Source organism: Chiloscyllium punctatum, chromosome 39 (assembly GCF_047496795.1).
Source record: "Chiloscyllium punctatum isolate Juve2018m chromosome 39, sChiPun1.3, whole genome shotgun sequence".
Classification (NCBI taxonomy): Eukaryota; Metazoa; Chordata; class Chondrichthyes; order Orectolobiformes; family Hemiscylliidae; genus Chiloscyllium; species Chiloscyllium punctatum.
Genome location: NC_092777.1, coordinates 17,655,105 through 17,668,855, shown reverse-complemented (window position 1 = coordinate 17,668,855; position 13,751 = coordinate 17,655,105). Strand labels below are relative to the sequence as shown.

The following is a 13,751-nucleotide window of genomic DNA, read 5'->3' as shown; positions in this document are numbered from 1 at the left end:
CTCTGTTCACCTGAGCAGACTATTGATAATTTCCTGCAATTTATAGCAATCCTTTTCATTATTTACCAACCTACTGATTTTCCTGTGATGTGCAAGCTTCTTGGTCCCAACTCCCACATTTAAATTCAGATTATTAGTGTACACCACAACAGCAAGAACTCCAGCATAGAGTCCTGAGGAATCCCACTGGAAATAGAGTTCCAGTCATAGAAACATCTCAGCTTCCTGGATCTCAGTCAGTATCAGATTCAACATGCCCCATTACCTTGGATCCAATACATTCTTACTTTCTTGTCTAGTCTGTCATGAGGACCTTTATCAATAGCCTTGATAAAATCCATATAGGTTTGAAAATTACTGCAGGGTGCCTGATATCTTGTCCCTTGCCTTCCTCAATAGCCTGCAAAACATCTCATCTGGGCTTGCTGACTCATTAACTTTTATGGCCACCAAACCCCCCCAACCTCCACCTTCCGCCCCCCCCCCCCACAGTATCTCCTTTCTCTTTCTCTCTACATACTGTTCACTTCTGTATGTCGCTAATGGGCCGCAGTACTCTTTTGCTCTTTATATATATTTTAACAACACTTTTTTCCTTTATTTGACCTACCAATGCTTTCTTGTGAGCTCTCTTTGCTTTCCAAATTCCGTTTATGAGTTTCCCACTCCATTTTTTGTACACTGTGAGGAACTCAGTCATATCAAGTCCTCAATGTCTGCCGTAAGCACTTCTCTTTTTTTAATCCTATACTTTACGTCCCTTAACATGTTGGGTTCTCCGGTCTTGATCCCACTCTTTCTCTTTACTGGACCGTATTTTCCCTATACTGTCACTATTTGTCCTTAAATGCCTCCCACTGACACAGTTTTAACTGCAAGTAGCTGGCTCCAAGTCCAAATTGTATCTTGTCTAAGTAAAATGAGCCTTTCCTCAATTGGAACCTTTCTTCCCAGCCCATCCTTATACAAAACTGTCCCAAATCTAACTGACTCAGGGTCACTCCCTCCATAATGCTCCCCTACTGATACACTGGGCTCATTAGACTAGATTCCCCTACAGTGTGGAAACAGGCCATTTGGCCTAAGTCCACACTGACCTTCCAAAGAGTAACCCACCCAGATCCATTTCTCTCTGACTAATACACCTAACACTGTGGGTAATTTAGCATGGCCAGTTCACCTGACCTGCACATCTTTGGACTTTGGAAGAAAGCCAGAGCATCCGGAGGAAACCCACACAGACATGGGGAGAATATGCAAACTCCACACAGATAGTCCCCCCAGGCTGGAATCGAACCCAGATCCCTGGTGCTGTGAGGCTGCAGTGCTAACCACTGAGCCACCATGCTGCCCATTTCTGAATAATAGGTTCAGAACTCCTCCCTGCCTCGTTGGGCTTTCTATGTACTGGCTAAAAAAATGTCTCTTGGACACAATCTGAGAATTTAGTTGCCTTCTATTGTGTATACTGTTTTGGATCAGGCCAAACCCCCTCAAAATACATCAAGAAAGTAGCCAAGACCCTAATTTTGCACATTGTTTTAAGCAAGTGTAACGTGGATATTCCAAGAGAGATGCCACTGGTCAAACCAAGTAGTTTTCACAAAACAATTAAAACACAAACAAAGGGGAACAGAATTACTGAATAACCTATCTGAAAACCCAACAGATCATCCCAACTTTGTGATGCTGTTCCAAATACTTGTAACAATCCCCATACACACCCCTTGGCATAAAAGGTAAAATCAAACAGGGTTTTACAGGAGACAGGTCAGAGAGATAGGAGGATCAGCATGTACCTGTGTCTTTTGGGTCCTGCAGCTTCACAACAATACTTGACAGCTTTCAGCAAATAGCCAGACCAAATCAAACCAGAGAAACACTGAGCTGGGAGAACTGGCTGCCCCCTTTCATTGTACAAGTGTTTTATTTTGCCTGAGGCTGTATCTGTTAGCTATAATCAAATTGGTCCTAAAGCCCTTCAAACCCAGACTTTTGGGAACCTGTGCTTTTACGACCTCCTAAAAAGGAACAAGGACAACATAACCTTGTTAAAGGAGCAGCATCATCACACTTCCTCCCCTTTAAAAAAAACCCGTCAATACCCAAAGATGGCTTAGTTTTAAAACCCTTTTAATCCTATGTTGTTAGTACACTACAACACCCATATACATTTTGACAATAATTATGCAAATATGCACTACTACATTTTGTTTCAGTCTGTTTTACTCCTGCCATCAAATGCCTCAATTTCTCATTGCTGATGCATTGTTGAGAGTTCAATGATGCACAAATTTCAAATTGAATGATTGTAACAACAAGCTCCATCGAAATAGCCTGGCATTTATGACCTTAAATTTCTCCACAAACTTTAATGAGTTATGGTCAGTGTATATGATTGTCTTAGATACATGACTGGTAATATAAACTTTGAAATGTTGTAACGCCAACACCAAGTTCAAAGGCTCCTTCACAACTCTCAAATATATCTGCTGAAGAATGTTCAATTTCCTGGAAAAATACCCAATAGGTCTTTCTATCTTCTCATCATCTTCCTGCAACAGCACTGCACCTATACCTACATCACTTGCAGTGACAGCCACCATGAATGGCTTGCATAATTAGGTGTGGCTAAGTCTGGGGCTGTGGTTAACACAGCTTTCAGGCTGTCAAATGCCTTCTGACAGTCCACTGTCCCCTGAAACTTCTTGCTTTCCTTTAGTGATTCAGTGAACAGAGCAGCTACACTGAATTTTCAATAAGATCCACTCAATCCCTTAGTACTGCTTTGTTTGTCGATGGTATGGGAAACTCCTCAAATACCTTTGTTTCTGCATCCCGCAGGGCCATTTGTCCATGTCCAAGGTGACTTGGGCTTTGGCAAATTCACTTTTAGCTAGGTTTATCACCAAGCCTGCCTTCCGAAGTCAATTGAACAAGTCTGATAAATGTTGTAGATGTTCCTACCATGTATGACTAAAAATTACCAGGTCATCTACATATACCATACAGTTGGGTAATCCAGCAATGACTTTATTGACTAGTCTCTAAAATGTGGCTGGCACATCTTTCATACTAAATGGCATGACTTTAAATTGACACAGTTCATTAGGCATTATGAAAGTCAAAGTTGCCTTTGCTTTGTCTAATAAAGGTAACTATCAGTATCCTCTGAGCAAGTCCAACTCATAAATATAAGTTGCTTGTCTTTTGCTTCGAACTCAAACTGCTTCATTTTCAATTGAATTTTAGCTATCGCTAAAGATTCTGATGCTGTTTCCAGCAAATTTAAATGCAAAGCTATTGCTGTAATTATATCTATTTTCCTCATGGAAGGAGGCAGCTCCAACTCCAGCCTGTTTGTCAATTCTAGCAGCTTGGCATTAATTACCTTTTGTAAAACTCCCAAATTCATTTCTTCTACACTGAGAAAACTCTTAGTGACTGACAGAGCCATTGCTATCCCAAGCACTGTTTAAATCAACTGAATTTAACACCCAGAACAAAAGACACTAACACATACCACTCGCTGCCTTCGAGTCCAATAACCCTAATCCCAATTTGGAACTACAGAACAAATCCTGCAAAGAGCCCCCAATCTGTTATGAACCAGGCCAGACCCCCTCAAAACATTTCAAGAAAGTAACCCAGATCCTAATTTTGCTAGTTGTTTTTAGTAGGTGTAAAGTGGATATTCCAGAGAGATGCCATTGGTCAAACCAAGTAGTTTTAAACAAAATAGAATTTATTTAGAAGATTACCAAATGAAACACAAACAAAAGAGAACAGAATACAGAATAACTTAACCTATCCAAAAACCCAACAGATCATCCCAACTTAATGATGGTGCTCCAAATACTTGCAACAATCCCCATAAACAACCCTTGGCACAAAAGTTAAAATCAAACATAGGGTCCTACAGGAGACAGGTCAGAGAAAGGGAGGGTCAATATGGACCTGCGTCTTTTGGGTCCCGCAGCTTCACAACACTACTTGACCACTTTCAGTGAGTAGCCAGACCAAACCAAATCAAAGAAAAGCTGAGGTGGGAGAACTGACCAGTCACATTTCATTGTACTTTGTTTTAAACTTGAAAGCCTTTTGCCTGAGGGTGCATCTGTTAGCTATAATCAAATTGGCCTTAAAACCCTTCAACCCTAGATTTTTCAGAACTTATGCTTTTACGACTTCCTGAAACAAAACCAAGGACAACATAACCTTGTTAAAGAAGCAGCATCATCACAATACTAAAACTATCCTAGTTAATATTTGGGTAGTTTTAATCCTCCAGTATTCCTGCTTTATTATTCTTACACTTCTCTGAAATTTGATTATATGTTTGATCCTCCATCTCTTCCTGACTCTTTGGGACCCTATAGTATGCACCCAACAGTATGTTTGTCCCTTTTGTGGTTTTTACTTCTACCATATGACTTCATTTGATGATCCACAATATTCCAAAATATCATTGCTCTTCACTGTTGTAATTGACTCTTTGATTAACACTGAGGAAACCCCCCAAAAATGGCCCCTCCTCCCAGCTTTTCCATCCCTCTCTATCTCATCTGAATACCTTACAATTAGGAATATTGAGCTGTCAATCTTCCTCATTTTTCAGCCAAGTCTTGATCATAATTATGATATCATACACCCAGATACTTACCCACTTACCTGTAACCTCAGATAGGATATATCCAAGCTTATTACAGGAAGCAAGGGAAGAGATTGCTACACCCTTGGCGGTCATTGCATCCTCACTGTCCACTGGAATAGTGCCAGATGATCAGAGGGTGGCGAGTGTTAGTCCCTTGTTCAAGAGGGGAATAGGAATAATTCTGGTAATTACAGACCAGTCAGTCTTACGTTGGTGGTGGGCAAATTATTGGAGAGGATTCTAAGAGACAGGATTATAATTATTTGGAAAAGCATAACTTGATTAGGGATAGTTGGCATGGCTTTGTGAGGGGCAGGTCATGCCTCACAAACCTTACTGAATTCTTTGAGGATGAGACAAAACACATTGATGAAGAGCAGTGGATGTGGTGTACATGGATTTTAGCTTAGAGTTTGTTGGTCAGTTTCAATACAAGGCTGACCAAAGAGCAGATGTAATAGTACTCCACTTACCTAGCCAAGGCAACATGATTTATTGTTTTCATAATTCTAAAAGAAAGCTTTCAAGATAAGCAAGGTAAATGAGTCTTGGCATTTGTAGGTCAACAAGCAGAGCTCAGTACAAACGCGTACTAACGTAAAGGCTCAGATTTCAGCCTCTATTTCATCAAAGAACTATGCTTGTAGCATAACTAACCATTACCAATACTCATCAATCTAAGGCAGATTTCTTTTTAATTTATTTTTAATGGCATGTGGGCAGTTTGGACAAGGCCAGTATTTGTTCCCCACCGTTCCCCGTGGGCGGCACGGTGGCACAGTGGTTAGCACTGCTGCCTCACAGCGCCAGAGACCCGGGTTCAATTCCCGCCTCAGGCGACTCTCTGTGTGGAGTTTGCACATTCTCCCCGTGTCTGCGTGGGTTTCCTCCGGGTGCTCCGGTTTCCTCCCACAATCCAAAAATGTGCAGGTTAGGTGAATTGGCCGTGCTAAATTGTCCGTAGTGTTAGGTGAAGGGGTAAATGTAGGAGTATGGGTCTGGGTGGTATACGCTTCGGCGGGTCAGTGTGGACTTGTTGGGCCGAAGGGCCTGTTTCCACACTGTAAGTAATCTAAAAAAGTAATCTAATCTAATCTATCTATAATTGTATTTGAACTGAGTGCCTTACGAGGGTCATTTATTTCCAAGGGCAGTTAAGAGTCCATCACATTGTCTTGTGTCTGGATGACATTATGGGCAATACAAGTAAGGATAACAGTCTTTCCTTCACTGAAGGACATTAGTGAACAAGATGGGTCTTTATAAAAATCAATGGTAATTCTGTGGTCACCATTACTGAGACTGGTTTCATAGTCCAGCTTGAGTGTCAAGCCAGTGTTTGCAATGTAAGAAATTCGAGAATTGTATCCAATATAACAGCTAATAATGTGTTCTCTGCAACATAATTGATAGAGAAGGTTATGGAGAAGAAAAGACAGAGAAAATTAAATATATTGCTTTATTAGTGATAACCTACACAGAGCAATAGGTTGAAAATTAAAGCTGTAACATTGAAGAATTTTCAAACAAATTACATTGTTTTCTTACATAATTAATATTGATTATGTGTTTCGTCTTTATTGTGGATTTGAAATCATATTTGGCAGAACTAATTGGTGAAAGTTGAATATTGTTTGAAAAAAAGCCCGGAGAGTTAACTGTCAATCAGCAATAATGAGTGGATTCTACATGGCAATGCTTGCATCAATCAGAGTTGATCTGCCAACCAATCAACACTTCTTTCATCTTGTTAAAAATCACACAACACCACTTTATAGTCCAACAGGTTTAATTGAAAGCACTAGCTTTCAGAGCGCTGCGCCTTCATCAGGTGGTTGTGATGAAGGAAAAGTGCTCCGAAAGCTAGTGCTTCTAATTAAACCTGTTGGACTATAACCTGGTGTTGTGATTTTTAACTTTGTACACCCCAGTCCAACACCGGCATCTCCAAATCAGTCCTTTCATCTAGATCACTTTAGGTTATCTGGTCAGTGCGGATGAGTTAGACTGAAGGGTCTGTTTCCATGATGTATAACGCTATCACTTTATGACTGATATAACCATGTGGAGCCATTATTAGTCAAGAGAAAATGAGAGAAAATAGGGAGAATATTTTTTAAAACTATTATTTATACTTGTGTACACACTAAACTGTGATTTGGGTCTGATATAACAGCAATGATTGTTTCATGTTTTATGAATGTGAAGATAAATAATTAAAATGTTGAGTATAAACAATGTGAACAGATACCTCTTAAAACAGAATAAGGATGGTGAGGATATCTAAACTCATGAGCGACATTGACTAATTTTCTTCTCAATGAGTGAAGTATTATTGCCATTAGTGATCCTTATGCCTCCAGAGATCTCAGACAAGTATCAGATAGAAAATGTGTTTAGTTATACTCCAATTCCACTCTCCTGTCTTTCATTCAAAGTTAATATTACTTATAAAAATGAATTGAATTAGCACAATTATTCACACAGTTAGGGCACATATTTTATGTGGCCAGAGCAGTATATCTCGTGAAAATTTAATCTTTTTAAAGTTGTATTACTTTTGTTGCTGAAAACAATCAAAAACAAGATTAATAAACTAAAGTTGTCATCATGAACAAATAATTTAAGGGCAACTTTAAGGTCATTTAAGTGGTAATTGGGTAAACATATGGATGATAATGGAATAGTACGGGTTAGGTGGGCTTCAGCTTGGTTTCACAGGTTGGTGCAACATCGAGGCCAAAGGGCCTGTACTGCGCTATAATGTTTTATGTTCTATGTACTAATTTCAACTGCAATTTGAAAGAACCTGGGAACAGAAGGAGATCATTAAAATCCATTTGATTAGATTATAGTTGATATGTATCTCAACTCCATTTACCCATCTTGATTCCACATTCCTTAATACCCTTGCCTGATAAAAAAAACATTAATCTCAGTTTTGAAATATTTTCCTAGGCTCAGAAACTATCCAGTTGCTCAGTGATCGAATTTCCACTACCCTTTGTGTAAAGAAGTCATTCTTAACATTACCATTAAATACCATAGTTCTCATTTAAACATCATGCTGTCTGTTCCAGCCTCCCCCAAAGGAAACAGTTCTCTCCAACTGAACGTGAGAAAGTTTACAAAACTCCTAGAGTTCATAAGCAACACATCTATTAGAAAACTGAACAAAATAAATTTAGCCTCAAAGTTTTTGTCCCATTAAATGTGCTACTTTTCTCAGCTGACTTTTTTCCATAGTAATTCCGATGTCCTTTTCTGATCTGGAGGGCAAAGTGAATGGCCGATTTATAAGGAACAACATTAGCACTGTTTTCTCAAATGATTTGAGGTGCTGTAGTATAAAGCTGACTAATTGTTTTTGTGTACAGGTACTTTTAAACAACCTGTTCAGATGTGTTATGGTACACCACTTGCGCAGGTAGGACTGAAAACCTGGGCCTTTCAGGTAAAAGGTAGAGAAACTACCTTTACACAATAAGGGTCCTATCCAATAGAACTGAGCGGATGTAGTTTGTCTCTAATTGATATTAAAGAGCAAAATGAGATAAAATCAACTGAAAAACAGGTTTAGATTAGTCAGCTCGTTGAGCCTACCCTCAACTCCAGTAACCTGACTTTTCACCATATACCCTGATATTCTTACTTAACTTCCCCCACCTATCTATCTCAATCTGTCTCATATGAGCATACAAATTAGAATTAGATGTTTCAGCCCATCATTCCTGATCTGTTGGTGTAGCAAATCCATATTCCCATCTACCTCTGGGCCTTTCACACCATAATAATTCTGTGATTTTTTGGAAGTCACACTGAAAGAGAAAACAATTCCTGTCGTCTCTGTCCTAAAACAGCAATCCCTAATTTTAAAATATTATCCCCTTGTTCTGGACTCGACCCATAAGAGGAAATATCCTTTCCATTCCACCTTGTCAAGACCATTCAAGGTCTTCAAACTATGAAACTTCAATCAAATCATCCCTCACTCTTCTAAACTCCAGTGAAAACAAGCCGAGCCTGTCAAATATTTCCAAATAAGTACCAAATCTTTTGGCATCCATAGCATTTTTAGGGGGAAAGAATTCCAGTTTATCCTGATTTCTCTCATGAATGGCCAAGTTCTATTTTTAAGATTGTTCCCTTGCTCTTGATTGCCTCACCTGAGGAAGTAGTTTATATATATTAGCACCGTCAAATTCCTTTCACATTTTAAACAGCTCTACCTCCTATAATCAAGAGAAAGTAAACCAAGTTTATGCAACCTGCTCTCTTAATTTAGAACATCTAAGTCTCTAAAAGTGAATCGTACAATATCACTCATCAGAATAGAGAGACAAAACAGAAAATAAGAAAGTTGAGTGATGTTTATGTAAGAAGCTATTCTAAGAGCAGGCAAATTGAAAGAGATGTGTGGATCAGAAAGAAACATTAAGCATCAGATTTGGGAGAGATGGATGGAGCAGTAAACATACAGAAATAATAAAGTGAAAGCAAATAAATTATTGTTCTTCTTCTGCTGCTATGGGTTGGCTTGAGATTCCAGCACCAACAATTGCAAAAAAGATCTCTGGGCAAAATGTTCTTAAATAAACAAATGCCTTGGGCACTGGATTTCCAATCATCACCTCCTTGCTGCCTCTGTTCACTGTGTACAACACTTCTTCTGCTACTTCAACTGGATGCACACCATATGCCCATTTCCTGAAAAAAACTAAACAGAATAAAACATTTAAAGGCGGGACATAATTGACATTTCTCCCTAGCTTCTTTCCCAAGATTTGCCCATTGTCTCTTTCCTAATAATTCTAGAATGATTATTTTTCAATCAAGATCTTACTTATCTGACCTGTCAGTTCAGATTTAGAGGCAAAAGTGAGTACTGCAGATCCTTGAAACCAGAGTCTAGATTTGAATGGCGCTGAAGAAGCACAGCAGGTCAGACAGCATCCGAGGAGCAGGAAAGTAGATGTTTCAGGCAAAAGCCCTTCATCAGGAATGGAGGCAGGGATCCTCCAGGACGGAGAGATAAATGAGAGACGGGTGGGGCTGGGGAGAAAGTAGCATAGAGTATAATAGGTGAATGGGGGTAGGGATGGAGGTGATAGGTCAGAGAGGAGGGTGGGGGAAGTTAGTAAAGAGTACAATGGGTGGATGGAGGTGGAGATGAAGGTGATAGGTGAGAGAGTAGGGTGGAGCGGATAGGTGGAAAGGAAGATAGGCAGGTAGGACAGGTCATGGGGACAGTGCTGAGCTGGAAGGCTGGAGCTGGGGTGAGGTGGGGGAATGGGAAATGAGGAAACTTGTGAAGTCCACATTGATGCAATGGGGTTGAAGTGTTCCGAGGCGGAAGATGAGGTGTTCTTCCTCCATGTGTCAGGTGGTGAGGGAGTGGCAGTGGAGGAGGCCCAGGACCTGCATGTCCTTGGCAGAGTGGGAGGGGGAGTTGAAATGTTGGGCCACGGGGCAGTGGGGTTGATTGGTGCGGGTGTCCCAGAGATGTTCCCTAAAGCACTCTGCTAGGAGGTGTCCAGTCTCCCCAAAGTAGAGGAGACCACATCGGGAACAACGGATACAATAAATGATATTGATGGATGTGTAGGTGAAACTTTGATGGATGTGGAAGGCTCCTTTGGGGCCTTGGATGGAGGTGAGAGAGGAGGTGTGGGCGCAGGTTTTGCAATTCCTGCGGTGGCAGGGGAAGGTGCCAGGAGGGGAGGGTGGGTTGTTGGGAGGCGTGGACTTGACCAGGTAGTCACAGAGGGAACAGTCTTTGCGGAAAGGGGAAAGGGGTGGGAAGGGAAATATATATCTGTTGGTGGGGTCCGTTTGGAGGTGGTAGAAATATTGGTGGATGATTCAGTTTATGCGAAGGTTGGTAGGGTGGAAGGTGAAGACCAGAGGGGTTCTGTCCTTGTTGCAGATGGAGGGTTGGGGCTTGACAGTGGAGGTGCAGGATGTGGATGAGATGCGTTGGAGGGCATCTTCAACCACGTGGAAAGGGAAATTGCGGTCTTTAAAGAAGGAGGCCATCTGATGTGTTCTGTGGTGGAACTGGTCCTCCTGGGAGCAGATATGGCAGAGGCGGAGGAATTGGGAAGACAGGATGGCATTTTTGCAGGGGGTAGGGTGGGAAGAGGTGTAATCCAGGTAGCTGTGGGAGTCGGTGGGGTTGTAAAAAATGTCAGTGTCAAGTCAATGGAGGTGGAGAGGTCCAGGAAGGGGAGGGAGGTGTCAGAGATGGCCCAGTTCAGATTTAAAGTCATGTGGCATGATTCAATTCAATGTCCTGGCCAATTTTTCTCTCGGTCATTAACTGTTAGTTCTTTTGTATTTTCGTACGTAAGTTGTCACATTTCAAAATGATTCATTATAATTGAAGTGCTTTCAGATTTTTCACCCAAACATCAGCCTGCATTAAATAAGCCCAAGGAAATCACCTCACTTCAGTGAAATTCCAGGAACACATTTTAAACTGAGCTTATCTCAATCATTCGCAAAAGCAACAGATCCTACCAAATATCAACTGGTTTCAACCACCAAAAGACTTGTACACACCTGGAATTGCAAGATACATACTAAAGAAATGCTCAACAGACAGATTTTTAAACTCTTTTTCAGAAGTTTGAGGGTCTGTTGAAGGAAGATACTGAAACTTACATTTCCAAATGGATGCCTCCCAATTGCCAACCTCTGGCATTTGGTGATAGGAGCGAATGAATGTTGGGCTCACAGTGCTCACGGTGATCCCGAATTCTGCAACTTCAGCCCTCAGGCAATCGAAAAAGGCTTGCATTGCATGTTTAGATGCTGCATCTACACAGTGAAGAATATGAGTTTGAAGTTTATTATATATTCTAAGAGGATATTTGTAAGCAAAATGTCCTGCCATGAATGGGAACTATGTTTTCCAGTGAGTTTCTTTAATCTTACCAAGTGTTTATTTTCCCCCAGGAAATTAATATGATCTGGAATGCACTGGCTGAAAAAGCATTGGGATTTGGTACATGCTTGAAAAGGAAAATTTACTTGGAAAGATGGAAAGAAGTGAGACTAATAATTGTTTTTTCTATGCCACCACAGGTTGAAGATCCTTATTCTCTGTCATATCACAATTGGAAATGAACATCACCCTATTTGGAGTGAAACACAACCCTATCAGGCATTCATGGGTAATCTATGCTTTGAACAAAATTAAAAATCACACAACACCAGCTTATAGTCCAACAGGTTTATTTGGAAGTATTAGTTTCCTTATACTTTGAACAATTAAAATAAAGTTCCCACTGTCCTGCCTCAACAATGAAAGTTAACCCCAATTTCTAAACAGCATGTGCTACTTTCAGCTCAAGTAGTTAGTTAATGTGTACTAGGATTTGGATTTAGATTACCAAAGCCTGTGCAACTCCTTTAACTTTCCCTCTAGACTGGACAGCTTGATTTTCCATAATACTTCCTCACCACTCTTTACACCACTCTATTCTTGTCACTTTCCTCAGTGACTGCCCCACAACCTTGGCTTTTTGACTCCATGCTATGGTAAGATTATACAAATATTGCACATGGTATATTCAATCTTAAGAACCTATTATATGCAATTAGTGAAGAAAATAGAGAGTGCATATCTTTGAAATTAAGTTAATGGAATCATCCCTGCTTTTAATAGGCCTCACAGTTATTTATCCAATGTACATGACAATATTTAAAAGTTAATTAAAATGTCATACATGGAGCTATCAGTTAGGGAATAGTAGGAACACCATCCTTTATTGATATGAACATTAAAAATTAACATTAGAATTATGCCAAATATTTTAGAATGGGAAGTTGTGATGGAATTTCAATGGCCAGAAACAAAATTTGAGGTTTACAGCGTTTGTTGAACTGATGGAATTGGAGACTTGTAAACCATGAATTCCAAATTTCTGAACTATGATTATTGTACCAATTCCATAGAAAATTAACATTATATATTCATGATGATTGTCACAGTAAATTGGATAAAACTCTGCAATATACAAATGTGTTATCATGTAATGTTGATCTACGAGGGTTATATATTAAGATACTATTGTTTAAGAATATTAATTATATTTTTTGTGAAATAAACACAGGTTATAAAAATTTCTATTTAATCAGCAACTTTGCAAGTTCGACATTAGAAGAAAGCCAGAAGGACCCAGATTTGCTTACTGTTTCACACATGTAATGAAATGCCATGTCCTAAGTGTGGCATCTACACGCACTTATATACCCTCTTTAATATATTTGTAGTCATGTCAGTTACAACTTGTGTAAAACTTACAGGCTGCACGAAATGGAAGTCCTAATTTTCCCTGGATGCTGTTGACTAACACAATCTGGCCACTATGTCTGGAGATCATCGAGGGAAGAAGCTCTATGAAGGTAAAGAAAATTTTGTTTACATAACTAAAAGTCTATTTATTTTTGGTACAGAACTTAAACACCACTAAAAAGAGACGTGAAGATTTTTTCTTGCACACATCAGGATTGAAATGCAAGAAGACCAAATTCAGAAAGGGAGGCAATGGCCTAATGGTATTATCACTGGACTGTTAATCCAGGGATCCAGATAATATTCTGAAGACCTGGGTTTGAATTCCACCACGGCAGATGGTGGAATTTGATTTCAATAAAAATCTGGAATTAAGAGTCTAACTTAGAACAGTACAGGCCCTTCGGCCCTCAATATTGTGTCGACTTTTTATCCTACTCTAAGACCAAACTGACCTACATACCCTTCATTTTACTATCATCCATGTGCCTATCCTAGAGTCGCTTAAATATCCCTAATGTATCTGACTCTAATCCAACTGGTCTCAGTGCATTCCATGCACCTGCCACTCTCTGTGTAAAGAACCAACCTCTAAAATCTCCTTTAAACCTTCTTCCAATCACCTCAAAATTATGCTATCTCGTGATAGCCATTTCTGCTCTGGGAAAAAGTCACTGGCTATCCACTCTATCTTTGCCTCTCATCATCTTGAACATCTCTATCAAGTCACCTTTCATCCTTCTTCACTCCACTGAGAAAAACCCTAGTTCCCTCATTCTTTCTTCATAAGATATGCCC

The 13,751-nt window shown here is 39.9% G+C and overlaps 1 protein-coding gene across 2 annotated transcripts in view; it reads right to left on the bottom strand.

Annotated features, from left to right (window-relative positions):
* Positions 1 to 6,162: 6,162 nt before the first annotated feature.
* Positions 6,163 to 13,751, bottom strand: part of dhrs7cb (dehydrogenase/reductase (SDR family) member 7Cb) — a 61,310-nt gene continuing 53,721 nt past the window's right edge. For both annotated transcript variants that reach the window (XM_072558250.1, XM_072558249.1), the window contains exons 5-7: positions 12,963 to 13,055; positions 11,318 to 11,473; positions 6,163 to 9,371 (exon numbers count right to left, since the gene is read on the bottom strand). In XM_072558250.1, coding sequence (XP_072414351.1) covers positions 9,160 to 9,371; positions 11,318 to 11,473; positions 12,963 to 13,055 — 461 coding nt within the window. In that variant the 3' untranslated portion in view covers positions 6,163 to 9,159. The remainder of the gene's footprint in view (positions 9,372 to 11,317; positions 11,474 to 12,962; positions 13,056 to 13,751) is intronic.